Raw genomic sequence first — 18,257 nt, 5'->3', positions numbered from 1 at the left:
TGAAAATGACTTGTTCTATGAAAATAAAGTGTGTTTTTTTAACATTACTCCTGCATTTTGGATTTTGAAAAGCTTTTGGCTCCGCTTTTGACGTTTATTTGGCTCCCGATTTTCTATCCGCCGAACTATATATATAGTAACTATACATACAACGCATGTAGCATGTAAATATGTTGCATATAGCATGTATACATGAAGAATCGAATGATTATAAGCATGAATACTTGCTGCTATCACTACAAAGAGACTTACGTAGTCCTGCGTCACCTATATATGCGGTCGTGTCTTGTACACAACCACTCTGATTTCTTTAAAACGTTAAAACTATGATGGCGGCTTTTCCAACTAACCACCAAGCTAGAATTTCCAGTTGGACAATGCTTCATTATTTTCAATTTTTCGATAATGCGTACTTTGAAATCAATAGGTTTATTTATTGCAGTTGATGTGTTTTGCTGAGCACTTCTCGAGTGTATTGTCAACAGTGCAGTGGTAACTAATTTGAAGCAAATCAAGCTTGCCATCCACTACGTTCTTGACAACGTGTTTCACACCGGAAATATCAGTTTTTCCGACGAAGACATTCTTACTGCACTAATGAAGATGAAGTCTTCATTAGTGCATCAGTTGTGCTAAAAAATTTGCAAATGCCTTGTGTGCTCCACTAAAAATTTATTGAAATTACGTCTTTCTGCGGGTGCATCCCATTAGACATACGAACTTTAGGTATAATGGACGTTATGCATAAATACATTAGGCATACTGGACGATAGGCATAAATATCCATATATCCATGACCAAATCACGAATGGTCGGATGTCACAGGAAATATTCGCTGCATCAGTCCTGTAGGGTATGTAAGTCACTAAACTGGATTTCTTCGGCGGGGCTACCCGCCGCATTCGCATAAAACACCGTGCAAATTCCGAAATTCGTGTAAAAAAACTTGTAAACACCTAAATTCACGTAAAAAAAAGTCGGAAACTGTCATTTCTATCAGTTAAAAAGTTTTATCTAGAATTTTTTTTCGAAAAATCGACTGTTTAGGCTTTTTAACTGTATATAACCCCTTAAATTGGTTCTTCCTTAAGTCCATTTTCAAATCAATTGCAAGTCCAATTTCAAGTTTAAAGTTTAATGCCCAATTTTAAAGCAAATTTATCTATATTGCTATTGCTTCTATATTTTTGAGTCGATTACGTGCTAGTGGAGAAACAGTGGTTTTGATGTTTATTGAATAAAAACCATAAAACTGCCTCTATTTTTGTTAAAATAATCATAAAAAATTAAAGCCTTTGAGTTCTGCATTCTTTTTAGTATTGCTGTATAGCGGCAAAGCTATATAGCGGTTTTTATTTGGGACTACTCTATACAATTATACAAATAAAATTGAAACTTTCGATTTTTTTTAGCGCAATTTTAAGTCATTCAAACAGAAATTCGGCACTACTAAAATGACTTTGTTTTTCATGTTTTTCGTTTGCAGATCGAAACTTGCAACAGCAAGCATGAATCAGCCGCGACCATTCCGGAAGCCTCCCGACGTCGAGGAGGCACTATCCTCGATGCTGTGGACCCCCTACGATAACAACGCATCCGACACGGACTCTTCGCAGGACGAGGAACCGTACCTATCGATGGAGCCGGCAATCACTGCCGGCCGATATAGCAATAACAATCGTCCCTTCCAATCATCGCGAACGATGAAGCGAAGCTTTTCCGAGTGGAATTATCGCAGCTCTGGAGATTTCGGACCCGCCAAAACTCCCCTCTTCCTGGCAGCAACGAGTGCGATTGGCAGCGGTGGACCCAGCAGTCGGTACAGTTACCCAGCTGGTGGCGTTGGAGCTAGCTGTTATTGGAATAGTAATAATATTTACACTAATGGTTATTCCGGCCCTGCGTTGGCCGCGTCAGCTGCGACAGCCGCGTTTGTCCCACCGGTGCCGTCGGGCTCTGCGCTGGATTACTATTGGAAACAACTTCATCCAACGGTGTCATCCACGGTGTATGTGAACCCCGGGGCAACACCCACTGCACCACCCGGCTCCCTGGTGCCGTTTGGTTTGCTCGGTGTCGACCCATTGCGACCGACTGCCGAAAGCACAGGTGCCTACGGTTTCTACGAGGACGATCTGATCAACTCCAACATGATGGCTGGCATCGGTGACACCTTTGTCGATTATCAGGTAGAGTGGCGACTGAAATTGAGCTATTTGCGAAACGGGGCCAGGCAGGGACGAGCGAGTTTAGGTGCTATATTTTGGTTTGTTGACTCTGTATTGAGTCAATCAACCCAAAATTTGGCCCGAGTTCCTAGAGTGACCCACAAAATTATGCGTTTGAACACGTTATTGGGATAATAATTTGGACATTTTAAATTATAATCCATGATTACCTAGTTATTTTTTCTGTATTTGAATATTTTTCTGAAAGGAGATGAAATATATTCAGTACTCTGTCTGTCCATTGGAATACGATAAATACTTTTTCGAGGATAGAATATTTATTTTGAGCATAAGCAACTTCTTTAATGGTCAATGATGGCTATTTGAAACTAAAATAAATTGGATGAACAGGAGAACGAAATGTTTGTTGCTCAAGAAAATAAAAAAGAAATTGTGGGATATGAGTCAAAATTTTTTAGATAAAATCAATGGATTATTGGAAAAGCTAAAAAATTTCACAGATGGCTCCAGTATAGACATGTTCTGTCAAACACACTCGACGTACGTATATGACCGACTGTCAAACTGCCTTGCAATTTGATTGGTCCACCTAAAAAGACCGGTTCAGATTAACCGTTATCAACCGCCAACAACAACGGAACGGCAAGAAACTATGACGTGTAATGTGCATCAGCCTTAAAGTTTACTCTAAATATGCCACGTGGGGCTTTAGTGTCCATCTAGCGGTAAGCATGAGCAAAAGCTATCTACAATGATCCATTGTCGGTGGGCTCTATACAGCCTGAAAAACTCGAAAAATGAGTAGAGTAAGGAGGGGTAAAAGTGCGATGCGGGTAAAAGTGCGATTCAATGATATATCGGTGCAGATTCCAAGTAAATAGACTACATTGGTATGGATGGGTGACTACCTTGACAGCTTGAATCTAACTTAAGCTTTGGTTGCTTACGAAGCATAGTTGCTGAGTTATGCGCAAATGTTATTTTAGGGCGGTTTTGATGTAATTTTTCGTTATACGGCAAATACGATATCAACAGGAGGATATTACTTGTTGAAAATTTGTAGCAGCGTTTCACATCACTCACATATTTACAAAATATATTTCGCTTACCCGTAATTTAATCTAACTTCGTCAAGTGTCTAGCGGGGTAAAATTGCGATTCACGGACAGGGCAAAAGTGCGATTCATGGATGAGGCAAAAATGTATAGCTAATTATATACAGCTTTAGGCACTATATTACAGCTACTTGAAATGGAAGATCTGCAGAAAACTGTGTGCTCTACAGATGTTGGCCGAAGGAAAACAATGTTTTTCCGCTGATGAAACAAAAACAAACGTTTGGGAAAGTTTCGATCTAAGGGAGGCTGCAATATACCTGCGCAAAATAGGAAAGCTGCAAATTGGGAATATTTCTTACCGAAACATAACGCAGATTGAAGATAATATGGTTTTGTTAGCTACTGTTGTGCTAATTTCATGGATTCGAGCTTCGAAATTTTGCCCCACAGTATTCGCACTTTTGGCCCGCTAGTGGGGTAAAAGTGCGTATTCGCACATGATAAAAAGAAAGAAGAATTTATTTTGCAAAACACTATTACCACCGATGATTTATAGTTGAATGTGGAGACATTGAGTTACTGCATCACTATAAAATATATTATGTTGTTGTCCTTCTTTGCAACTCACGAAAATTGATGACAACTTCAAACATCGCACTTATGCCCGCCCTACTCTATACGGCGTATTAATGTTACGCGCGTAGCGGCCGATTCGTTTTTGTCGTTCGTTTCGTAGGTTTTTGCATGGAAAATAATAACGTGGACATGAAAAGCAAGAATAGATTTGGTTTTCACGTTTAAACTTTAAGTAAAAATTCTGAGCCCCCCCTCTTATGCCCTCCTTAAAATCGCTCCCCCTATAAAATTGCTTGTCATTTTATCTATCCAACGATACATAAATTGTTAAGTTTAGTTCAGTAGTTTAGTAGATATTAGCATTTGAAATCTTTCATTCAAACGTTACACTTCTATTTTCGTTCTCACAAAGTGGTACCCAGTCCCAGTATAGTAAACAAAGACGTAGTCCTACATCAAAACTTTATAAAATATTTGTAATGGCCTAACTTGAAAATTACAGCATCTACAAAACAATGATCTATGGGTGACTTTTAGTAAATATCCTGAGTTTTCATGAAAATACTGAAAAAATAAAAATAAATTTCTACACTAAATGGTTCGATTTATTACTCGACCCAACTACTCGACTTAATTGCACGATTGAAATGCTCAACTTGACTGCTCGATTTAACTACTCGACTGGACTGCTCGATTTAACTGCTGGACTCGACAGCTCGACTGGACTGCTTTATTGAACGGCTTGATTTAACTGCTCGATTTGACTGCTCGACTTGACTGCTCGACCCATTTGCTTGACTCGATTGCTCGATTCGACTGCTCGACTCGCCTCATCAACTCGATTGCTTGTCGCGATATCATGAGGTCGGTGTTGAATCAAACAGGACCAAGTCGCAAAATTAAAAAAAAAGAGTTAATGACACACTGGCCAATGGAATGTTTCCGCAGTTTTCTGAATTCTGAACAGACATTTATATTTTCCGGATCGTAAGACTCGGGCTCAACTAGTAAGGGTGTGTTCAACCAACATGCTCATTTTAGAGATAGAGTTTCCCTATACAGTGGTTACCCGGTTTTGTCACTTCCCGATTTTGTCACGTTGTTTACCTGATTCTGTCATGCTTTTGATTTGTCAAAATGAACTGCTTTTCGACTCCGGACGGCTGACCCGACAAACTTCGTATTGCCACAAATTAACCTGTGTTGTACATAAATCATGAATCTCGGATGATCTTTGTCACAATCTCGAGTTTTCCAAGTTTCTGAGGAGTTCAACCTTAGATGATTCAGTAACTATGAAAGCATCCCAGGTAACCAATAAGCATCACCAATGCTATTCAAATGTAGGCCAATAAGCATTTAAGTCACCTTAAATGCTACTTAAATGCTATTTTGGCAAAATATACAGCTACTTTACTGATAACCTTCTTACAGTGCTAACAATGCTAATTTACAGCTAATTACCGACACGAAGAATGTGAATACAATTTTGGATGCCAATTTACAACACCTATACAGTCAAAAATCTAATATACAACAACGTGCAGTATAAAATGCCAGATACACTGATTTGCTGCTTATGTTAATGCTTATTACTTACCAGGAATAAACAACTCCCCTGTCCCCTCATTGCATAGCCAGAAAGCGGATAGTAATATTCGCCATGATTGTACAACATTTCGCCGAATATCGTTTTGCGAAAAACCTTAAACGGAATGTACCATTTCACGGAAAACTTTTTTGTGGAAAGTACCATTTCGCGATCCTCTCCTTACTCGCTGTCGCTTGTTCCAGGAAACCCAGGTAAACCTAGGAAAACAAATAAACCTAGATAGTAGTGATTTCTGCGGGGAGTTGCCTCCCTCCAGTAGGCGGCGCTTCCGATGGCGGGTAACCAGCAACACTCGCTGCCGTCTCGTCCTGACTGATCTAGTGTTACTATGGATAGTTTTTGTGGTCAATAACAAACTAATGTTTTATGGAAGAGTCTCGAATTTCTCGAGTTCGAATAGTTTTTGAGTTTCGCAAAAATTTCTGTTTTGTTTGTTCCCCCTACCACAGAGGTGAGAGATCTAACTATCTAACTATCATAAAATAAATTCAAGACCCCAAAATCTCCCACATGCCAAATTTGGCTCCATTTGCTTAATTAGTTCTCAAGTTATAAGGAAATTTGAATTTCATTTGTATGGGAGCCCCTCCCTGCTAAAAAGGGAGAGGGGTTCCAATTCATCATAGAAAAAAATCTAGTCTACAAAAACACCCACATGTAATATATTGTTCCATTTGCTTGATTAGTTCTCGAGTTGTGCAGAAATTTGTGTTTCATTTGTATGGGAGCCCCCCCCCCTCTTAGTGGGGGGAGGGGTCTCTAACCATTAGAAGAACCTTTCCTGGCCCCAAAAACCCCTATATGCAAATTTTCACGCTGATCGGTTAAGTAGTTTTCGATTCTATAAGGAACATACGGACAGACAGACAGACAGACAGACAGACAGACAGACAGACAGACAGACAGACAGACAGACAGACAGACAGACAGACAGACAGACAGACAGACAGACAGACAGACAGACAGACAGACAGACAGACAGACAGACAGACAGACAGACAGACAGACAGACAGACAGACAGACAGACAGACAGACAGACAGACAGACAGACAGACAGACAGACAGACAGACAGACAGACAGACAGACAGACAGACAGACAGACAGACAGACAGACAGACAGACAGACAGACAGACAGACAGACAGACAGACAGACAGACAGACAGACAGACAGACAGACAGACAGACAGACAGACAGACAGACAGACAGACAGACAGACAGACAGACAGACAGACAGACAGACAGACAGACAGACAGACAGACAGACAGACAGACAGACAGACAGACAGACAGACAGACAGACAGACAGACAGACAGACAGACAGACAGACAGACAGACAGACAGACAGACAGACAGACAGACAGACAGACAGACAGACAGACAGACAGACAGACAGACAGACAGACAGACAGACAGACAGACAGACAGACAGACAGACAGACAGACAGACAGACAGACAGACAGACAGACAGACAGACAGACAGACAGACAGACAGACAGACAGACAGACAGACAGACAGACAGACAGACAGACAGACAGACAGACAGACAGACAGACAGACAGACAGACAGACAGACAGACAGACAGACAGACAGACAGACAGACAGACAGACAGACAGACAGACAGACAGACAGACAGACAGACAGACAGACAGACAGACAGACAGACAGACAGACAGACAGACAGACAGACAGACAGACAGACAGACAGACAGACAGACAGACAGACAGACAGACAGACAGACAGACAGACAGACAGACAGACAGACAGACAGACAGACAGACAGACAGACAGACAGACAGACAGACAGACAGACAGACAGACAGACAGACAGACAGACAGACAGACAGACAGACAGACAGACAGACAGACAGACAGACAGACAGACAGACAGACAGACAGACAGACAGACAGACAGACAGACAGACAGACAGACAGACAGACAGACAGACAGACAGACAGACAGACAGACAGACAGACAGACAGACAGACAGACAGACAGACAGACAGACAGACAGACAGACAGACAGACAGACAGACAGACAGACAGACAGACAGACAGACAGACAGACAGACAGACAGACAGACAGACAGACAGACAGACAGACAGACAGACAGACAGACAGACAGACAGACAGACAGACAGACAGACAGACAGACAGACAGACAGACAGACAGACAGACAGACAGACAGACAGACAGACAGACAGACAGACAGACAGACAGACAGACAGACAGACAGACAGACAGACAGACAGACAGACAGACAGACAGACAGACAGACAGACAGACAGACAGACAGACAGACAGACAGACAGACAGACAGACAGACAGACAGACAGACAGACAGACAGACAGACAGACAGACAGACAGACAGACAGACAGACAGACAGACAGACAGACAGACAGACAGACAGACAGACAGACAGACAGACAGACAGACAGACAGACAGACAGACAGACAGACAGACAGACAGACAGACAGACAGACAGACAGACAGACAGACAGACAGACAGACAGACAGACAGACAGACAGACAGACAGACAGACAGACAGACAGACAGACAGACAGACAGACAGACAGACAGACAGACAGACAGACAGACAGACAGACAGACAGACAGACAGACAGACAGACAGACAGACAGACAGACAGACAGACAGACAGACAGACAGACAGACAGACAGACAGACAGACAGACAGACAGACAGACAGACAGACAGACAGACAGACAGACAGACAGACAGACAGACAGACAGACAGACAGACAGACAGACAGACAGACAGACAGACAGACAGACAGACAGACAGACAGACAGACAGACAGACAGACAGACAGACAGACAGACAGACAGACAGACAGACAGACAGACAGACAGACAGACAGACAGACAGACAGACAGACAGACAGACAGACAGACAGACAGACAGACAGACAGACAGACAGACAGACAGACAGACAGACAGACAGACAGACAGACAGACAGACAGACAGACAGACAGACAGACAGACAGACAGACAGACAGACAGACAGACAGACAGACAGACAGACAGACAGACAGACAGACAGACAGACAGACAGACAGACAGACAGACAGACAGACAGACAGACAGACAGACAGACAGACAGACAGACAGACAGACAGACAGACAGACAGACAGACAGACAGACAGACAGACAGACAGACAGACAGACAGACAGACAGACAGACAGACAGACAGACAGACAGACAGACAGACAGACAGACAGACAGAAATCCATTTTTATAGGTATAGATTGCTTTTATGATGTATAGTGTGTAGTAGCGTGGCAGTAATTAGACTCTTAGAGAGAAAAAGGAGGGATATGGTGGTTTTTGTGGCCAGTTTTGGTTTTGAATACGATCTTAAGATTGTAATAAAACCCAAATTGTTGCTTGGGTCGCCTGTACATTTTAGTACTAGTACTTTGGGAGGAGGTGTGTTGGAAAATGCATAATAAAAATATATGCAGCATATAGCTGGTAAACTATCCTTGACGTACGACATTGGTGTAATTCGTCTTTTATTCGAATCTCAATGGTCTCAGGCGTTGTACTTATGAACCCCCGTCCACGTATTTCCAAAGCCACCATTGCATTCAATGAAGAATTGAATCTGAATATTTCGCTCTTCTCTTTTAAACATTCACTTAAACAATGGCACTCACAGATTCTTATAAACCAGAAATGCAGTTTACATTAGTCTTTGATCTAATGATCTGATATATTCCTACGTCACCCTTTCATGCATCCCTTTGGGTTGTATACCTTGTAGTTTTTTTCCAAAAACAAATTACTTTGTTTCTCAGGGTCCGAGTTGATATCTTAGTGAAAGTGCGTTGCGTTTTCGCAACGCTGGGAGGAAGCGGGTTAAAAAATTACGTATTTTTTACGCAGTAGCTAAACATCGCGTTTTTGCGATTCGGCACAGCCTCGAAAAGGTAACAAATGCCCACAGGAAGGCAGAAGGGAGTGCACAATGTCCTAAAAGCGGTTACAATAGAATGTATGTAGTTCGCTCAAAATTATCTGCAAAAAAATAAAAATTGAAAAAATACCCGATTTTGTCACTATCCCGTTTTTGCCACCCCTAAATTCATCAAGGGGGTGACAAAATCGGTTCATTACTGTAACAAAAAGGCTTTTTCGTGTGTTATACATAGACACTATACTTTTCGGACGCATTTAAGAACTATTATTTGTAGCTCCCTAAATTAAATTAATGAACAACTTTGGAGACATCATCCTTAAAAAATTACACATTTTTACGCTATAAAAATCGAATGTGATTTATTTAGGTGGCCAAAATGCGAATCACGGTTTTCGCCGAAAGCCGAATGACTTGCTCCACGTTGTTGCTAGCTCATGCATGTATTTATATTTGCTTAAATACTGCTCGAAGCTAGGTAACTAAGCCTGTTAAAGCGATAAAGACATATCTTCAGTTAGCACTCCCGTTTTATAGAGTCATTCTCGATACATACGGATGTACTCATTTCCTAGCACAAAAATAAAAACCAATCGGTCATTAACCTTGTTGTAGGTAAATATACTGCTTACAAAGAACTTCGGCTTGAAGTTCACGATCCATACAATCGCAGCGGGAATCTACCTTAGGCAGTACCAGTTTTCGAGCTCCACGTGCGATCAATTTATGTTTTGTTTCTGATCTTAATTGCTGCTTATCACTTTAGTAACAGTTCTCACGTGTCCACGTGTCACTTTAACCTGACGGGGTAATGACCGATGGCTGTCAAGATAGTTCTAATGGAATGTTAAATTCGTCTTCCAATTTGTATATTAAATACCGCTATCCACTAACCAGAACCACATTAACAGTACCGGTTTAACCTTTGCACGCTAGGACAAAAACGAACCATAACAACCAATTATCGTCCCAATTTTCTTATTTTTATGCAATGCGGGAAATAAACTGCATATCATAACCCTGTTTTTTTCTAGATGGAGGTTATGCAGAACCGGCTATCGACAGACCGGCGAAATGCAATCCCGAAAGGGAGAAAATTGAATCAAGAATGTTGCAAAACAAAGCCAACGGCAGCAGCATGCGAACATGAAATCAAGCAAAAAAAAACAACTTGCTTGACAAGCCCGCTCGCTATGCTCGTTCGGTCTCTGTAAGTACTTAGGCTGGACTTATGTTGGGCCCCGGCCGGTGATGCTGATGATGACGACCACGATACTGTTGACGACACGAGGAAAAGGAAGAAGATTCCAATCTTTCTCCTCACCGGGCGGCGCTGGTTGGGGCTGTTGGCATCATGTTAGGGTATCCAATCGAGCCAAGCCATGCCGCGTTCTTGTTTTTGGGTTGCGCAGGCAAAAACATAACCCTCCATCCTCTCCCGGCACCCACCCACTCACTGTCTCCCGCGGGAAGATGAACCATTGCATGATCAGCCCCGTAAATCATGCGGTTGGCACAGAGACTTGCTCCGCTTTGCCTGGATTCCAGCCTTCACGAGACTCAAGTGTTATAAATGTTCTTCTTTGGAGTGTGCTCTTCTTTAATTTGCTATTTTGTGTTCTTTCTTTGCTTCTCTTTTAGCAGGTTTATCCCATAGCACCGGTCGGTGCTGCTGATGCTGTTGATGATGGTGTTGATGGTGGCGGTGGCTGTGCCTACCTGAGTAGGCACCAACAACCGCAGCGGCAATTTTCATCCATGCCTTCGTCGTGTTCGTCCTCGTCTGCATCAGGTTACAACCTGACGAACGACAACAATAACAACTACAACTATGACAATAACAACAGTCTATGCAGAATTTCCGCAATATTTAAGCCAGTCATGCGCAGCGGCAGCTCTAACAACGGCAACGTCGGAGACCTACATTTCTCAAAACATCAACAACAACAACGGCCATGCTCGGAGAATGCAACTGGCTCAGTTGGCACCAACACTACCGCGCTCGGACTGCAGGATGAACAGCGTGCTGCGTGCGATGGAAATGAATCGAATTGGCCGAAATGGAATGGGCCAAACATAAATCCGTTTAACGGCTACCACCACATGGAAGGCGGCTGTGAGGGTGCGTCCGCCGAGGAAGCAGCTGACGATGAACGCTGCGGTGTGGGAAGGGACTGGAGAATGGCAGCACCAACGTCGTCGGCTGGGGTTGCGATGAATGATTCGGATCGTGCCGCGTTTAGTAGTGTGCGGATAGTGAACGGAGAAGCATACGCGTTCAACAGTGATCTTACCGCGTCGGAACGTCGTTTGTTCGCCGCTGCGACCGACCGACAGACGATCGATCGGAATAGTAGTTCCAGTGACAATAATCATAGTCGACAACAGAGTGGCAGTGGTTCCGGAAAGGCTCTGGAAAATCTACGAGGTTTCGGTCGCAGCGTTCGAGATCGGTTCGTGGATATCATGCGACTTAACGTGCCTGCGGCCCCCGAGGGCAGCCGGACCAGTGTTTACATTCCGTCCTCGGAAGGGACGATGCTGGATAGCGCAATCACTCATGGCGAGGGGGGACCAAGACCTACCTTAACCATTCAGGTGAATCGTGTTGATACCAATAACCAGGAGCAGAATGATGTTGTAAATAATGCCTCCTCCGGAGTAAGCATCGTGAATTGTTACCGTGAATCACCGAAAAGTGCGGGAAATCCTAGTGATAAAGAGTGTAACAAAGGCCAGGATGGCACCGAAGAAAGTCAATTCTTTCCCAGTGATGTTAACAGTGGTAATCTGAATCCTACGGTAATCGATAAAAATCATGTAAATATCAGTGCAAATGCAGAGCAAATGGTTCATGTTTCTAACACAGTAGTGCAAAATGATCCCAATCTGATCGAGCATAGTTATAATGTGAAGAATAGTGCTAAAAATCAAACTTCCTCGTACCCTCAAACGGATATCGATCGCATCGAACCGGCAGGCAACCGTACCTACACTTCGACCGAAGCCCAAACCGACGATCTTCAGCCGAACGTCGGCGAAATTCCCACTCCTTTCATTCACAACCCGGCCATCATCCCCGGTGGCCTCGTGCATCCTCCCCCTCCTGTACCTCCCACACATCCCGCGACCCTGCTGCTAACGCCACCCGGATCAGAGTTCAGCACTCGCGAACATCGGCGCCGCGAAAGACGCGAGCGTCGCCAAGCACGCAACCGAATGCAGCACGTCCACCCGATGGATCAGCCGCCTCCACCGCCGACCATGCTTCGGCCGCCCCCGATCGAAATCATACCAGATATTCTGCACAGCCATCTGCCGCCACCGTACACGACGCTACCGATGGGGGCTACGGTGCTGCCGGCGCCGATTCTGCCCGCCGTCCCGGTGCACCATCGGGGGGCGGCCGACGACTGTCGGTACTCGTTCCCGATTCCGATTATAAGAAGGTAGGTGGAACTCGCGGTTTCGTGTTTTCGAATAGATTTAGTACGGGGGATTGTAAGCAGGATTGGAAGTTTTGATGATGGATCACGTGTCGTTTATAAAATTTTATTTTGCACAATTTGAGTCATATTTTGCAAATAAGCCAAGAAGTATAATTATAAAAGAGAATGAAAGGTTTTAATATACACCCAAATTGAAGGAAAGATCGTATTAGTATTACCGCCACGCTTTTAACAGTACAAGGGGTTGCAATGAATTACTAGATAGTATGCCTGCAGTAGACCTAATAAGTACTCAGGTTAATTGTTATTCTATGCATTCAAAATAAAGTACAAATGCAAATAAAATTGAGTAAATACAATCGGCATTTGTGACGCGTAATGTATTCTTACCTGACTAGTGACTAGTAATGCATGTTATTAAATCTAAATACGGGTTATTTCGCAAATCAGAATGTTTTCTGCATTTTACCACCTTTTGATTTTTGTCTGCTGGTCGGCTTCGAACTATGACACTAGTCAAACTAGCAAGTAGTCGTGTGTTTGATACTAGACTGGGAAAAGCTGTAAGAGACTATAGGATCGTAGCGCTAGTCCCACAATTAACGTGTACACTAAGAGCTGGCTTCGAAGTCGTTGAAAAACGAAAACGAAATTTGGTCATTTTCAACGCAACTTGAAGGTAAACTCCAAAACTCGCGTAAAGCGACTTTAGTGTATTCAATGCAATTGTCACATTGCATATTCGTATCCTGCATGTGAAGATTACTTATTTGTATCTTGTTATGGTCGCCATATGATACTTTTCATCATATCCCAAGTAGCACACTTATGGCACTTCTAGTTGAGGAAACTTATTTACGACTAAAATTGGTTTTAAATCAGTTGGCACAATAGTTTTATGACAACTGTGTTAGTAGGGATGTTACTATCAAGCACTTAACCCTACGGAGGGCCAACTGGTTATTGGTTAATATTTCTTTGCGCCCCTAAAGATATGGTTTCCTAACCGCCCAAGTAGCTGTTATCTGTTATATTTCTCAACGCAATCATGCAATGAACATGATCTGACATGAGGTTTGTCATAATTTGTACTGACCGCGACAAAGTGTTTGTCGCTTACAAGTAGTGATGTCAATGAATCTGAATCTGATCGCTCCTATGATCTTGATCGCAGGAAGCGATTTTTTTCCGTCCCTGGGCTGAGGATTTTCGCGACCCATACTATTAGCTCTTTATTTTCACTAGTACACTCCATTCTTGAGACGGCTTCCGTGAAATTGAGTCCGTTCACAAATATTTGGTCAACAATATTAGAAGCCGTAGAACGGAGAATCAACAGACACGCGTTAAGACATATCCCGTGGACAGATCGTCAAACCCTACCATCCTATGCGGACCGTTTTAATCCACTGAACGTCGAAACTTTAAACGAAAGTAGAAATGTAATCTGTTTTTGTTGCACAACTCTTGGGATAGGAATTCGTTGTTCCGGAACTTTTAAGTATGATAACCAGGGGCGGACTGAGAGCCAAAGGGCCCTAGTCTGCAATATTCCCATGACAATAAATTAACACAAAAAACGGCATCTACTCTAGAGACATCTTCGTTACAAGGACAGTACATCGAATAAGTATGGGCTCTATTTTGTAAGTCATGTCATGCAATTTGACTCGACTCAGTCATTGTAGAGTGTCGAGAACGGGAAGAACGGGCAGCATAGCGGCTCGATGCACGATCAAAAGCAAACATACTCACTCGTCATTAGGACCGAGTCACCATCTGTTAGCGTGTGTCATATTAGCGGTTCACAGTACTTTAGTTTGGACGCATTTTTCTTCAACCCAATTTTCGCTACTTTGAGTTTTAGTTTGTTCACCCACCACCACAGATGTTGTTCTATCGACAACATCCATTTCATCGGCAAACTAGATTTGCTGAAGATTGTGCATGTGTGTTGCTCCGTTGATAACATCCTGTAGCGGCATGTTGAACAACCCACATGAGGGACCATCACGTTGACAAAGTCCCCTGCGAGGTTAGTATGGTCATGATTTTACGGTCGATGGTATCATACGCAACTTCGAAATCAATGAAATAATTGTGTGTTGAATTCTGTATTCATGGACTTTGAGAGGATCTGCCACAGCGTGAATATTTGATTCTTTACTGACCGTCCTTCGGCGAACCCGGAAGAGCACTTTCCACATTCTGATGAGTGCCAATGTGCCTCTTTGGCGCCAATGCAGCGCTTTCTTCATCTACCACCCATCTGTATTTCTGCAGATTTTATGTTATAATTAACCCTATGACATACAAAACATACAAAATTGCAAGTATCAAATAAGCTGGTTTTATAAATGATAATTCAGATCCTATCCTATCATTTATAAAATATATTCAATGTTCAGTTCAATATATATGAGTAGCTTACTGCGCCTATACGTCAGAACAGAGAAAAGAATCGAGAGACCAGGATTCCTGTTTTTAGAATCTAGAGAATTCTTATTTCATAGTGCAGGCGATTCCCGTACCGAGTTATAGCTATCCCTGGGATTCAACTCTTGGATTCTCCTATAAGAATCCTCCTTCTATAAGCATGGTATTCTGTGCGAATCCTCTGCAGAACTCCTTCATCCCAGAGACTCTGCGAATCTTTTTGGTTCATCCTGGTAGAGTTGCGGAAAAAAGAACCTACCGTCTAAAAAACGCCGGTACGAAGAGCACGTGCTCGCCGCTCCAAAGGAGAGGTTTGCCAGCAACGACACACGGAGTTTCTACAAAACGGTCAGGTGCAAGAATTTTGCCATGCCTGTGATGTGCAATGATAGTGCTGGCAACCTGCTTACTGACAAAATGACGGTAGCAGCCAGGTGGTAGAGTATTTCCAGACGCTGTTGAATAAACAAGTAAACACGAAGATCAGAAGGTACAGGATAAGAATTATGAGCGACGGCCAAACTGTGGAGCCACCAACATAGGAGGAGGTTATGAAGGCAATCAGTGAGCTGAAAAATGGTAAGTTTACCGAAAAGGATAGTATCCTGGCTGAATTTCTAAAAGCGGGGATCGAGCAGCTGTATGAAACAATTCGCCGCATTATTGTCAGGATATGGGTGGAAAATAAATATCGGAGGTGTGGTTGATTGGGCTCATTATCCATAATTTTAAAAACGGACATCGACTCGAGAGTAAAAACTATCGAGGCATTACGTTGCTCAATTTTGCCTACACTCAAGTACTTTTTTACACGGTTTGTTTTTTCGAATATTGAGAGCGGGGCTATTTAGGGACCATTCATTTATTTCTCAATACGTTTGGGAGAGGCTCGACATTCGTCACGTATTTTATAAATGGTCCCTAAATTGCACCGTTCTTGAGTAATCGAAAAAAACAAACCGTGTAAAAAAAGACTCGAGTGTATATGGTACTCTCCCTATACTTTGTACCCCCTACTACCCCCTACTTCTTCATCGGCGAGTACCAAGCTGGTTTTCATAAGGGTCACTCCACAGATATTTACCCTACGTCTAGTAACTGATGAGTTTCGGGAGTACAACTAGCAGACTCATTATTTTTTGTGGATTTTAAAGCGGCATACGATTCAGTCAAACGAAATGATCTGTGGCAGTTAACGCTAGGACATGGGCTTCCTTCAGAACTAGTTACGTTGATTCGTATGACGCTGGATGAGTAAAAATTATGAGTCAGAATAGCGGATGAGACCTCACATGCTTCTTGATTTTGCGGATAACATCGATATCACCGAAATCAGTAGTAGAGCAGGGGAGGAAGCCTTTAAATGGGACATTGGGATTTACCATTAACACCGCCAAAACGAAGTATAGGGTTAGCAGGGAACGTGGAAGTCCAAATGGTGTTGGGGCCGAAGAGGAACTGAATGGGGAACGATATGAAGTAGTAGATGAGTTCAGATATTTTGGTATGCTCGTGACATGTGATAACGATGTAAGTCGCAAAATGAAACGACTAATTGCAGCTGCGAATTAGGGTTTCTATGTATTACGTTTTGTAGCTGAAGTCCCGTAGCTTGCAAATTCGCATAAAACTGGCGCTCTAGAGAACACTAATCCTTTCGGAGGCACTTTACGGACATGAATCATGGACGAGTGCTTGGGGTTTTTAGCGTAACATTTTGCAAAATGGAACATGGAGTGTAGCGCAGACACATGAACCACAAGCTGTATCAAGTATGCAAATATGCTGTTATAATGAAGGTAGCACAGTGTGGCAGGTTCCGGTAGGCTGGTCACGTGGCTAGAATGCCCGACGAAAGGGTAGTCAAAATTATTTTAAGCAGAGAATCAAGAAGAGGCTGTAGACTTCGGAGCAGCCTCGTAACTGATAAATGTGCGCTATCGAGGATGATGCACGTTCAGCTGGTGTTCGAGGGGTTTGGGGAATGGTAGCCCAGGAATGAGTACTGATGGCCATAATCCATTCGACGCAGGATCGATAACGGAACGTCGCCACTGAAGTAAACTAGGCATGGGACTTAAGCCGACAGTTCAATATGTATGAGTAGTAAAATGACTGCGGATGAAATATAAATTCTACTTTTAAATTCTCAGAATTGAAGCTGCTTATATAAGTATTTTCGGAGCTTGGACCCCAACAAAATGATTTCTTAAATCACGGGCAAATATTCAACCTGTTCATACAATATTCTATAAAGCTTGGGGCCCAAAAAGTTAATATTTATAAACAATAGGACGACTTCGCATGAAATAGAATTTTTACTTTCATAATTTTAAGGAATTTAACCTGTGCTTAGTTTTTTGGAGTCATTTCATCCAAGAAATTTGAACTTTTACTAAGAAGACTAATAAATTAAAAAAAAAAATTATTTGTTATGCCTGGTTGTAGATTGAGATACTCTATTTGAGGCATTTGGGCTGCACGTAGAAGAAATAAAATAAAATAAAATTTTACAATTCTATTTGTAGGCATTCAAGCTATATGACATAAGTTTATCATTATTAACTTAGAAACTTTGGTTTAAAATTTGCAGACTCTTACAAGCATTTTTCGGAGTTTGGGATCACAAGTCTAAATTAAATTTGCAACGAGAATTGAATTCATATATGAGAAATTACATTAGAATTTTTAATCATCAAATCGTATGATTTCATGAATCATGGAGCCCCATCAATTAAATATTCTTAAGTCGTAGAAAAATTTTAATTTAAATAGAAATTTTGGCTTAAAATTCGAGCCCCAACAGTCAGTTGAAGTTGAATGTTCAATCATCAAATCGGATGATTTCATAAATCATGGGCCCAAGCAATTAAACATTCGTGAGTGGTAGAAAAAGTTTAATTTAAATAGAAATTTTGGCTTATAATTCGGGCCCGAACAGTCCCATTTGAAGCTGAATTTTCAATCATCAAATCGGATGA

General features: G+C 42.4%; 1 protein-coding gene across 1 annotated transcript in view; it reads left to right on the top strand.

Annotated features, from left to right (window-relative positions):
- Positions 1-1,508: 1,508 nt before the first annotated feature.
- LOC128736305 (uncharacterized) overlaps positions 1,509-18,257 on the top strand; it is a 337,844-nt gene continuing 321,095 nt past the window's right edge. The window contains exons 1-2 of the mRNA XM_053830782.1: positions 1,509-2,189; positions 11,036-12,840. Coding sequence (XP_053686757.1) covers positions 1,509-2,189; positions 11,036-12,840 — 2,486 coding nt within the window. The remainder of the gene's footprint in view (positions 2,190-11,035; positions 12,841-18,257) is intronic.

The sequence above is a fragment of the Sabethes cyaneus genome, chromosome 2 (genome assembly GCF_943734655.1).
Source record: "Sabethes cyaneus chromosome 2, idSabCyanKW18_F2, whole genome shotgun sequence".
Classification (NCBI taxonomy): Eukaryota; Metazoa; Arthropoda; class Insecta; order Diptera; family Culicidae; genus Sabethes; species Sabethes cyaneus.
This window is presented reverse-complemented; position numbering and strand designations above follow the sequence as displayed.